We start from the raw sequence: 12,243 nt of genomic DNA on the forward strand, positions 1-12,243 counted from the left end.
ATAGTCAAATCAGGATTTGACTACAAGAATCGAACAATTTCGGTTCTAAAAGGCTTGAGAGTGTGTTGCGTTCTAACGATTAAACTTCTCAACGATTAAACTATATCACTTTTACATACCATTCAATTTATAACTACCATTTTATAAACCCCTTTAAAAACTTCCAGCTTGTCTCTAGTTTTTTTGCGAGCCCTACGATTTGATCTGTTCTAACAGTGACTGTTTTGCTTGGACAAGTCTGACTGATACCAAAATCTGAAAATATGAGAATCAAGACGAAAAAACAAAGAAAACAAGATCAATGAAAACTATGAATAAACATTATAATAAAAAAACAGAGAGACAAAGCGAATGTTCTCAGCTCTTGCTAGACCACAAAAAATAGCTTCCAAGCTAGCAGACAGGAAAGGAAAAGGGAAGTTTTAAATCCAAAAAAGGAAAACAGGCCTGGAATGATGTTATATTTGCCGGAAACGCGACCAGAAGCTCGATTGACGGCGTTTACTGAAAACTGAGATTCAATTACCGAGCAGCAAATGAGTTTGCAAAAATTTGATATGTTCCCTAAAAACCGAAAACAAAATTTTTGGAATAAAACTAACTGTTGTAATGAAATATAGACTCTCCTCGAAGAATTCCAGCAGTTTGCGCAATTCAAAGGTGAGAAAAGCACAAAAAAGATGAGTATATAAATTCACGGCAACTAAAATTACGAATTGCAGGTAAATCGAAACACTAAAAGCAACTACAAGTAAAATTGCTTGCATTCAGATATATTTAGTCAATAAATAAGAACAGATAGTACAACAGTCTTGCTTTAGCTCAAGCCCCTAGAATTTTGTCACAAAATTTTCGTTGCAAATCGACTGGCACAAGCTCTTGTCATATCTGATCCTCGCGGCCTGGTGGGGATTCCTACATCATTGAAACCTCCAGTTGTAGAAACATGAGTTTAATCTGCTTCACCATTGTCGGTTTCATCCGTTGACTTTCACGTCTAATCTTGTATTAACAAAAAATTGCTTGCGGCTACAGCAAGATCGACTGTTTTAATTCCTCGTTAATTCACATGATGCCCAAAGTTTCTCTTGAATCAGAATAATTGTTGTTATCCAATTCAATTACTTAGCAATAATTGTTTGATTAATCGAGCTTATGATTATCGACAATATGACCAGAAGCACCTGTTTCATAGACGATTTTAAGTTATCCTCTCAATCATCACTTTAACTATATTTCGAAAAAAAATTCTTAGGACGAAAAAAATACATCATAAACAAAAAACTACTTTCTACTTCGTTTCACTCAACACAGTTAAAAACTTTTCGATTTGCAGCATCCTGAATATGGGGGCAGACAGTGTCACTGACAATTTGATTACCTACATTCATTCAATTAATTTTCATTAGATTATTTCTACCGCTCAACTTTTACTCAAATCAGGATTTGACTGTAAGAATCGAACAACTTCGGTACTAGATGGCTTGGGAGAATGTTGGGTTCTAATGCTTTAACTTCAACGGTAAAAAAAATCGCTTTTACAACAAATTCAGCAATTATTCAATTTTAAAATTACTATTTCATACAACCTTTTATAAACTAAAATGTTGGTACTAAGATTTTCTGCAAACCCGACTGTTCTAATATCGACTATATTGTTTGGATAAATCTGACTGGTACTCAACTCTTGAAAACAAATGAGAATCGGGACAACAACAAAGATACAAGGATCAACGCAAAACATGACACAGAGGCGAAGCTGAGCTTCCCACCACTTGCGATACAAATATGAATGACTATGATGACAATCAAACTATTCAAATTAAAAAAAAAAACTTCAAAAAATCGTTGTTGCCAGTAAAAAACTGTAACAAAAGCCCAAAACATCCAGATTAACAGCAACTTGGAAGAAAGCTGGACCTTCACAAAAGTCGGGCTACGGGAATTAAGCCGACAAAAAATAGACAGATGGACGATAGCCCAAAAAAGAACAAAAATTCTAGCATACAAAAAAACAGGTCCTGGTCATATTCGAACAGCAACCCTTTGCGGTCTCAAACATTTGTGTTACCTCTATGCCAGATGCACCGGATGGTTGCTTGAATTCGATTTATAACTTCCAAGCGGTAACAAAGCCGAAAATACCTGAGCAGAAAACCTTTCATGCCGAAAAAATTCTCAACCAATGAAAAAAATTGTCTCTTCCCCTGAGAACACACGCTCGCACACAAAAACTTTTTCGATCCCTAAACGACGCAAAAAAGAGGGCATTAGCTCGATATAAACTAAGCCGAAACTAATTCAGCCGAAAAAAAAAGACAAATGAAAAAAAAAATTACAAATCGAGTTGTCAAAAAATTACAGCTAATATAAAGAAAACAAATTCCGATTCATCCAGATTTTTAACATGATGAAACTCTAAAAACAACTACAATGAAAATTATTTACACACAAAAAAAAAAGATTCTTAGATGTGGAACCCTAACTAAGAAGTGGCTAGACTAAGCCACGAAAACATAACAGACAAAAAACAGGCCGAAATTATTTTGAACCGGAAAAATTACCGTTTAGTCAGTTTCGAACCCAGGACCCTTGCCTTCCCAGGCGTTTCGTTAGCTACATGCTACGCGTGCAGGAGACACTAAGAAATTTGAATTCACTGTCAACCAAGGTACCACCAGGAGTCCAGATGAGTACTGAGAACAAGGTATTTACGGGAAAAGTCTAGTGCCCGATTGCAATACCCTTGCTTATCGCAAGGGTAAATACACTTAATAACCCAATAACACAGAGGCCTGACAGAGCTTCTGACCATTCGAGATGCCACATAGAAACAACATTGCAAGCTAGCAGACAGAAAAGCTAGGCCAAAAAAAAATGAAAAAACTTCGAAAAAGCACAACTTAAAAATTTCAAAATATGTAATATTTTCGGTTGATCCTTCTTTCTTTGTTGTCATATTGATGAAAAACTTTGAACTATAAATTGCATTCTAAAATTTTCAGCCTTTTGTGTTTCTGGAAACAAAATTAAGTCAATAAGCGGATATGTTGGGCCGATTAAATTTTTTAACCGGAAAAACAAACAAAAAAGTAAAATATTCATATACATCAAACAACTTTGATATTACTGAGCAAAACTATTATTAAAACATGAAAAAACTCAACCGTTTGATTAATTTTCAACAAAAAATGATTCATTTTATCTCTTGACCCACGTATATTGAATTTAAGCAATTCAAAACCAAACAAAGAGGTAAAATATCGGATACAAACTTTTAAAGAAAATTTAAAAAAATTTAACACAATCATCTTTTGGGGGTAGTATCTAATAGTTTTGAAAATAAACACTCATTAAAATCGGCTAGGCCAACTGAAACTCAGGTCTTCTGAACTGCGAGAAAATACAAATTCAGCACGTTGAATTAACTTTGACCGAAAACAAAAATGCCCAAAACCTGAACTATATCTAAAAAAAACTACTAGGACTTCAAATTGGCTTTGACTTCAACTTTGAATTGGAACTTCGATTTAGACAAACGTTTTGAAGATACATTAGCATATATCAGTTCAATTACAAACTCTACATCAGGAATGCCATACTGGTTATTCAACCTTCAAGTAGCATCCCTCAAGGTCACCTAGAGTACAATGAACGGCACTGAAAAGGAAGTTACTGATAATAAAACAGAAAACATCCTTCCACTATCGCAAGGATAAAGCTTGAAAAATTTCTAAAAAAAAAAGAACTCAACTTGTCATTGAGAAAAGAACTTAGGGAATCATATTGTTATCGAACAAAAAATTGAACTCATTCATTATTTTCATTGAAACCGAGTTTTTCATTTTCGTGGTTTTGACAGCAGATAAAAATAATAACCCTTTTGCTCTAAATTTTCTTGCAGTCATGGGTCTGGTCTGTACAAATACACAAAATTTAAAGGTGATTCTTTTTTCTATTGTCTTAAAATTTATAAGAGAACTTGATCAAAATGTCTTTTTCTGTACTAAAACAAATTTAACCGACCATGCTTTTTGCGCAACATCCGTAAGAACAATAAGACAGTATGATATTACCGGAATTACATAGGCAGAATAGAATTGTATAAGATGATATCTAGAGAAACGTTTTAATTTCAAGAAAATCGCGCACGATACATAACTCTATTAAACGTTCTTAGTTTGCATCAAACTTCTTGATTTGCTGAAATGACTCCGAGGTACTTGAAAGTCGATTCATATTCTAAATTTTCACCAGCCAATGTGAATTCTTTTGGAATACACTGTTTTTTTTTTATAAAAAATTCTGAATGATAAACTTATTAAATAGTGTTTCCAGATCAATGAATTGCTGAGCGCGCCGGGGTGCGCTCCAACTTATCATCGACAACAGAACTACAAACGATTATATCATTTTGGAACTGGAAGTTATCGACTATGCCAAACAAGAAAAAGACACCGAAATATCCATGTGGCTCTTGTGGTGATGAGTGCAATTTGAATACCTTACAATGTTCAGGGTGCTTCAAGTGTTTTCATCAACTGTGTTCAGGGGTTCCAGCCCCGGTTGTGACTTATCTCGGTAGTGTCAAAGGACTCATGTGGAGATGTGAACCATGCATCATAGAATCACATAACCGAAACAACGAAGCACCATTACTGTTTCAGAAAAAATTCGAAGAAATATCCAAGCAACTGAACGAAGTCAAAGATCAACTCACGGAAATGAAAACTGAAAAAGAAACTGTTGTGACCCCAAACAATGTTGTTCAACAATCTATGTCTGAAGTCACAAAAAAATCCATCAGAGTGAGCGGCTTGCCTGAGAGCTCTGAAGACAACGTTTACAAACGGAAAACTGACGACATCAAAAAAGTCAAAAACATAGCATTGAAATTGGGTTTCGAAGAACTTAGAATAAATGGTGTTATTCGAGCAGGTAAATACGACCCGGATAAAGACAGAACACTAATTGTGGAATTAACGTCAAGAACAGATGCCGAATTACTTGTATCCAAAGCAATTCTGGATAAGTTTGGAACGAAAAATAATGTTTACATTTCCCCTGATCTAACCCGCGAAGAACGTCTTGAAGAAAGAAAAGTCCTCAAAAAAAGACGAGAACTAATAAATACTGGAACAGACAAAAATTCCATCAAAATTCGTAATCTCAAATTACTTGTTGATGGGGTTGTTGTCCCTGTCTGACTAGCACGTCCTCCGGCTCCGTCTGTTTTATTAATAAATGCAAGATCATTGAAAAAAGAAAATGGAATATCTAGCCTCATATTGGATCTCAATCAACTGAAACCTGATTTATGTTTAATTACCGAAACTTGGCTAAATGACTCTATTTTATCGGACTCACTGAATATAAAAGGTTATGATCTTTTCAGATCTGACAGAAACTTCAATGCTACTTCCAAAACTAGAGCTGGGGGTGTGTGTATTTACGCATTAAAATCATTACAAACTGAATGTATATTGTTTGAAGACTCTTCGCATCAATCATTTTCGGAAACTTTATGGCTCAACTGTGTACTGAATGAACGAAACTTTTTTGTTGGCTGTATTTATTACCCGCCTGACTCAAACTGTGACATACAACTCGCTGAATATATACTGGATAAAAGAGAAATAGTACTTAGAAAAAATCCAGCCTGCACATTTCTCGTTGCTGGAGATTTGAATAACTTCAACAGTGACCTCTTGACCGACTTTAGCGACCTTGTACAAATTAACAAAAATCCAACTCGGTTTGAAAAAATTCTGGACAAAGTTCTTTGCTCAAAACCAGAGCTTTACAAACCAACCAGCGTCATAAACTGCTATTTGTCGACAGATCACTTAGCGGTTTACTGTGAGCCCTTACAAGAAAAAACAGAAAGATACCACGCATCATTCAGAAAAGCAAGTTTTGCTAACAGAGAAGTATTTGGTATCACTTTGGACCGAGTAGATATGTCCCTTATTGATTACTCTTGCCCAGACTTAGCCTTTACCCAGTTAAATAACTTGTTACTTGAACTTCTAGATGTTACCTGTCCTATAAAAACTGTGCGTCTTTCAGCTAGAGACCCCAATTACATGACTCCTCTGCTGAAATCGCTTCTCAAGAAAAAGTACCGCATGAAGAAAAAAGACAGAATTTCAACCGAAGTAGAAAATGCTATCAAAATGGAGATAAAGAAGAATCTCACAAAAAGTAAACGTGGAACCAAATCTTGGTGGCAAGAAGTGAACTATTTAACAGGCCGAAAAAACTTAACTTCTACAGCAAACCACGAACCTGACGAGCTGAATCAATACTTTGCGGACATTTGTACTTCTACGGAGTATATTGAGCCGCATGTATGTAACGTATCAGGTTATGACTCCCCAGAGGTCTCACTACAGCAAATATACTCCCAGCTCAAACGATTAAAACAAACTGCTGCCGGACCCGACCAGATTCCGTATTGGGTCTGGAAGGAGAACGCTCATTCGCTTGCAGAACCAGTGTTAAAGATATTGAACTTGTCAATATTGCAAACCAAAGTCCCCTCACTCCTGAAAACTGCAAAAATAGTTCCGATCGCCAAATGCAAAGCCCCTATGGGCCCTGAGGACTATCGACCCATCTCAATCACCCCAGTAATCTCTCGGTTCTTCGAAAGAATTATTATGAAAAACTTCATCTCAGCACAGTACAACAGCTGGTTACCTAAAAACCAACACGGTTTCAGAAATTCAGCGTCTACCACAACGGCTATGATTTGTCTTCAGCAAGAAATTGCTTCTTTTCAGAAAAGTAAAGCTGATTATATACAGATACTATCAATAGACCTTAGTAAAGCATTTGATAGAGCCCAGCATTCAATTATAATTGATAAGCTACAATCAGTTAGACCGGAAATCAATCCATTCATAATCAATTGGATCGCAAATTTTCTTCAGGACAGAAAAATTTTCACGGAAAGTAATTCTCAGCGTTCGAACTTGCTATGCATTAACCAAGGTGTTCCTCAGGGAACAGTTCTTTGCCCGCCGCTTTTCAATACAGTAAGCTATGATTTGGATTTGGAGAGTACAAACAGTGCTAGAATTATAAAGTTTGCGGACGATGCAAACTCTGTGATAGCGGGGTTTGGCTCGGTCGAAAACACGATGAAAGTTTTGGAGGAAATTAAAACTTGGTGCTCCACAAATAACTTCATACTCAACGAGGGAAAAACAAAACTGATGACTGTCAAACCGAATGACATTAGTTTAGTACCACAAGCTTTTGATGGTATTGAGCAAGTGGAAGAGCTTAAAATTATCGGAGTATTATTTGATAGCAGGCTTACGTTTTCATCGCACATCAAAAGTTTATGCAAAAAAGTAACCAGCAGTATATACCTTTTGTATAGACTAAAGACATTTGGTATGAACATCTCTGCCCTTGATATTTTATACAAAATTTTGGTGCAGAGTAAAATTACTTACGCATTACCGGTATGGGCATGTGCCAATTCGACCGAATTGGCCGATGTGGACAAAGTTCAGCGCAGGGCTCTTAAACTTGGTGTTACTTCTACATTTACTCCAATTTTCGAGCTCATAGAGAACCATGACAACAAACTATTACAGTCAAGTTCAAAACAAGACCATATTCTTCATTCAAAATTGCCAAAACGAGAAACTTATGCAGAAAACAGACTTAGAGAAAAAGCAGTTGCAGCACACGAAAAATTAGAAAAACATTTCAAGCTTTTTCCAGCCAGAGCCTTAAGAAACAAAAACTTTCTATAAACTTTTGTTTGCTTTTGTTCTATCACGTGTAAGATAGATGTGTTTCTATCTTAATTTATTCTTTTCTTTTTCTTTCTTTCAAAGAAGGATGTATCGTTAACTTATTGTCTGCACAACAACCATCCACACGCTTTTTATATCGTGGTAGAAAATGCAGCAGACGATGATTTTTTGAAGCACGCAATATTGTTGCATGCGTCTCCAAAAAGGGCCACCTCTCTTCTATTTCTAACTACCTCACTAAACATATTTCATGAGGCCTCGGAGCTCTTATTAAAAATCACCTACAAGCGCAGATATCCTCAATTTAAAAATGTTATAGACCTTCGCTTCTGTCAAGTGGCAATTGAGTAATCGTTGTTTTCGCAAAGAAAATGGTAAAACAATTAATTCGTATAGACAATAACTTAAACTTTCGATTTGAGCGAATAAATTGATGAAATTATACACTTTTTACAAATTCGTCTATTGACCTCGATATGTGTTGATAGACCTTCTCAAACTCACTAACAGGGTACATCCAAGGGTTGAACACTTCTTCAACACCTTTAGGGTCATATTTTCCAAGGAGTTCAATATTCGCAGAAGTCTTGGTGTTTCTAAGATACTTTTTCACGCTTCTCATAACGTAGTTGTCCATACACAGGATGTAATCAAACTGGCTGTCGGTTTCAGGTCTGAAAAGCAAAAGAGTTCAGAAATTTCATTGAATTCTTATCGCCAATCAATCAATTTTGTGTTACGTAAGGTTTATTTCATTGATAAACCAAGTTAAAACAGTAAAATTGGCAATTGCTCGTCGGATTTACATCATTTGAATAGAGTAACAAATCTAATCGCTGATTTATGGGGGGGGGGGAGGGTTATTGTCATGCGCGATGGACCGAATGCGCTTAAATCCAATAATTTTACCAATCAATTTATCGCATTATATTTTTCGAACTTTTGAACACAGCTGATTGGTTGATAAAATTTCGCGCATTCGGTCCTTCACGTATGAGTAATTCCCACTTATGAGGATTAAAACTTGTGCTCTCTACGAACTTTTGAACACAATCCTAGACATTCCCACCAGCCGTTTGAACCTTTGCAAAGAACAGCTGACTTACACAAACATTCGTGCTACGTGCGACAAAGGCGGCATCCCGTGATTTTTGAGCACAGTCTGAGTTCCAGGGTCCGGCTGATTTCCAAGGTCATCGTCTCCAGTCCCACAACTGTCGATACTTGTAAACTTCTTCAAGGAAGAGTCTTCAGGCGCTTTAAGCACCATCTGAGTAAGGTACTGCTGTGCCATAGTGGACCGACATATGTTTCCATGACAGACAAAAAGAACAGACAGAGAGCTCATTTAGAATAGATCACAAGTTAACTCGATTGATCGACCATCTACAAACACTGAAGAATGACAATTATCAAGTAAACTTTAAATTTACCTACGCCTCGATAGAAGTTTATTCTAGGCAAACATGCCAGACATTTGAATATTAAATTAGCAACGGAACACAACTTAAAATGAAACAAGGCCGACAGTCTTTCAGCAGACAAAAATTGATCCGAGAAGATATGATTTTTATAAAAGTCCCACCTGAAACTGCAATAAAGATTGCCTACAGCACAAGCAAAATCTGTGATGTGGCGACTTAGCCGGCAAAAATTGGGCAGACAAATGAAACTCCAAAAAAAAAATCAATTTTATTTCAATTGAAAAAAACAATGTACGGCCGAGACTCGAACCCCAAACTGTGAAGTGCAAAGAAGACGGCGTTAGTGGGAAGAAACCTGCAAGATGTTAAGAGAGAAGAAATTGATAAAAAAGAAGAATTTGTAAGAAAAGTTGTTTACGGGACAAACACTTTTTTTTGGTTTTTGTGTAACTTCATTCTTAACAAAAAAATCTGTTGGCCCAGTTTTTATACTCTAAACTCACAAAGAGTTATCTACTAAAAAAAGTTATTTTACAGTCATATTTGCTTGACGTCTTATGTCCTAGGCCCCCCATGGGCATCTGAAAATCTGAAACGGATTCGTTTTTAGACCTGGCTCCTGGTGAATGAAAAGGAGACGGATATAATTCAGACAGTGAACTTATTAGGCAAACATGAGAGGCAGTAAGCCAAACAAAACAGAAGCAAGGCACCAAACTCAAAAAAATTGTTAGCCAATTATTGAATCACTATTTACTTCTGCAGTCAGTCTTGTTTTCATTCGATATGTAGGCACGCATGCTGTGAAACAATTATCTTTTTACAATATAATTCGTTCAATTAACCTCCAAAATACCTTCATTTTGTTTGTTTTGCTCATTATTAAGTTTTCTGTCCAGATCAGACCCGTCGCCTTGTCATTCACCGGGCGGCCTTTTCATTCAAACGCAACTCAAAAATGTTTTCACAAAATTTGCGGTTTTCTAAAAAAACTTGGAACAGCTTAATATACTTTTAGAACCCGAAAACAGCGGCCATTTTTGTAAGAATTAACTTTATTCTGGTTACTCTCTTTTGATTTCGAAACTTCAATGAATGAGTCTCTTTGGTATAGACGAGCCTGGTTTGAAAAAACCTGATCAAAATTTTTCTTCATTCCTAAAGAGGGAGCGATAATAAAGTGGTTATATATCGACGAGTCTCAAACAAAAAGTCATATGTTTGGGACCCACCATGATACGTGTTTTGCCTGAGAACACAATAAAAACCCACGAACACAACCGAAAAATTTTGCGTTTAACTCTTAACAGGGGTAATTAAAAATGCTCCAACAACAGTGGATTCAAACAACGGTGGTCAAAAGAGGTCAAATTAACTATAAGCAGGATATAAAAACAACACAGCAAAAGAATCGATTTTTTTCCTGGGCCAAAAACTTTAGGGAAGAAAATCTACTTTTAGAAAACTTCTTGGAACACAGCTCTGCGAATGGATCCAAAATTCATTCTATTTGATTTATCTCCTGAACATAGGAAACCTTATATCAGAAAAAGAAAAAATAGATCGTTTAAAATAATATTGATCAGCTCGAGATTTAAAAAAAAACAAGTTCAGATATACACACAAAGGGGCCTAGGAAATTAGACAAGCAAATTAGACGTGACCAGAAAAAATGAATTTAAAACTACAATTATGGGATATTAGACGTAATTGTATTGTTCGCGTCTGAAATTTGTTAACCGACTACAAATAACTTTCGTTGCAGCATGCTAAAATACAAGCCAATTTTGAAATGAGGCAATTGTTCAATTTATGCATTTCAAAAATAGTTTATAATATTTGGATTAATGATTTTTAAATCATTTATGATAAAAACTTTTACATGCAATGGGATAATATAGTCTTCATGTATATTTGTGCAGTTTTGTTTTAAACAATAAATTTTGTTAGCCCTTCGCTTTCCGTCTTAAATGCTAGTTTTGCAAAAAAAAATTAAACTCTCAATTCCGTTTTATTGGAGTCGTCTAATTTCCTAGCCCCCACTCACAAACCAACCAGGAGAAACAAGTAAATAAATAAAACAAAGCACACTGAAATCCAACAGAGAACACATACGTAAAATAAGCATTGACAAAGAAAAAGGAATTGCCCCTTGGTAATTAGAACACCGATCTCAAGAGCTGTAGTCTAATAACTTCACGACAATACGATAGCATCTTAATGCCCTCCACGAGCCAGCCACCAATGAAGAAGAAAAAAACGCCTGCTAGTGCTACTAGAACACTTTGAAACTAAGCCCCCCCCCCCTCAGCTCGAAGCACACTCACGTGTAAGACTTTGCTCTTTATAAACCGACAACCGGACTCCTCAAAATGGACCTAAATGACCTAATGGACCAAAATGACCTAATTAATACAAAATCAGATTAGCTAGACTTATCATCAGCAAAAAACAACAAATTTCCAATTGAACGAGTATTTAAACTTAAAAAATGCTCATACCACCTCTGTTAGCTGCCAAAACAAAGCTAACAAAAAGATTGATGAAATATGAAATACTTCAGTGGTTCGCCGGCAAAACATCTATGTTCCGATTTGATAAGGCTTGCTAGTCGCAAGCAAAAAAAAATCAGACATAATCAAAGAAAAACGTTCTAGTTTAGCCCAAAATTAGACCTGGTATGGATGCATTAAAATCTACTTGTCCGAGACTGATACCAGATAACAGGCCATGTTGGAAAGCATTCTACTGCCTTCGCTGGCCTTTCTCATGGGGGTTCCTGCACCAAAGGTTTCTTAATTCTAGAAAGAAAAAACGGTTTTCCTTGACACGGTTTTCATTGAATCAGTAATGCACACTTTTGATGTTTTCGCTTCTTTTGCGTTCATCTTCTTTTGCGAGAACTGTTATATCAACTAAAAACTTGTATCTACTAATAGAAGCATCAGTTACTGGTTCGAGTTAGAGGTTGATTGAGAGCAGCCTCAAGTGAGTTATGCCAGAAGCTTCAATTGGCTGCTGGGAATCGGGTTTTCACTCCATTT

General features: G+C 36.1%; 2 protein-coding genes across 2 annotated transcripts in view; one reads left to right on the plus strand and one right to left on the minus strand.

Moving 5' to 3' along the window:
- Window positions 1-4,316: 4,316 nt before the first annotated feature.
- LOC134853869 (uncharacterized) overlaps window positions 4,317-12,243 on the plus strand; it is a 224,251-nt gene continuing 216,324 nt past the window's right edge. The window contains exon 1 of the mRNA XM_063869821.1: window positions 4,317-4,327. The gene's annotated coding sequence lies outside the window, so the exon portion shown is untranslated. The remainder of the gene's footprint in view (window positions 4,328-12,243) is intronic.
- Window positions 8,146-9,236, minus strand: LOC134854492 (low molecular weight phosphotyrosine protein phosphatase-like). The gene is made up of 2 exons (XM_063870762.1): window positions 8,882-9,236; window positions 8,146-8,449 (listed from the first exon to the last, which is right to left on the minus strand). Exons 1-2 carry the CDS (start codon window positions 9,121-9,123, stop codon window positions 8,215-8,217), a joined length of 477 nt encoding a protein of 158 aa, XP_063726832.1. The 5' UTR covers window positions 9,124-9,236; the 3' UTR covers window positions 8,146-8,214.

The sequence above is a fragment of the Symsagittifera roscoffensis genome, chromosome 9 (genome assembly GCF_963678635.1).
Source record: "Symsagittifera roscoffensis chromosome 9, txSymRosc1.1, whole genome shotgun sequence".
Classification (NCBI taxonomy): Eukaryota; Metazoa; Xenacoelomorpha; order Acoela; family Convolutidae; genus Symsagittifera; species Symsagittifera roscoffensis.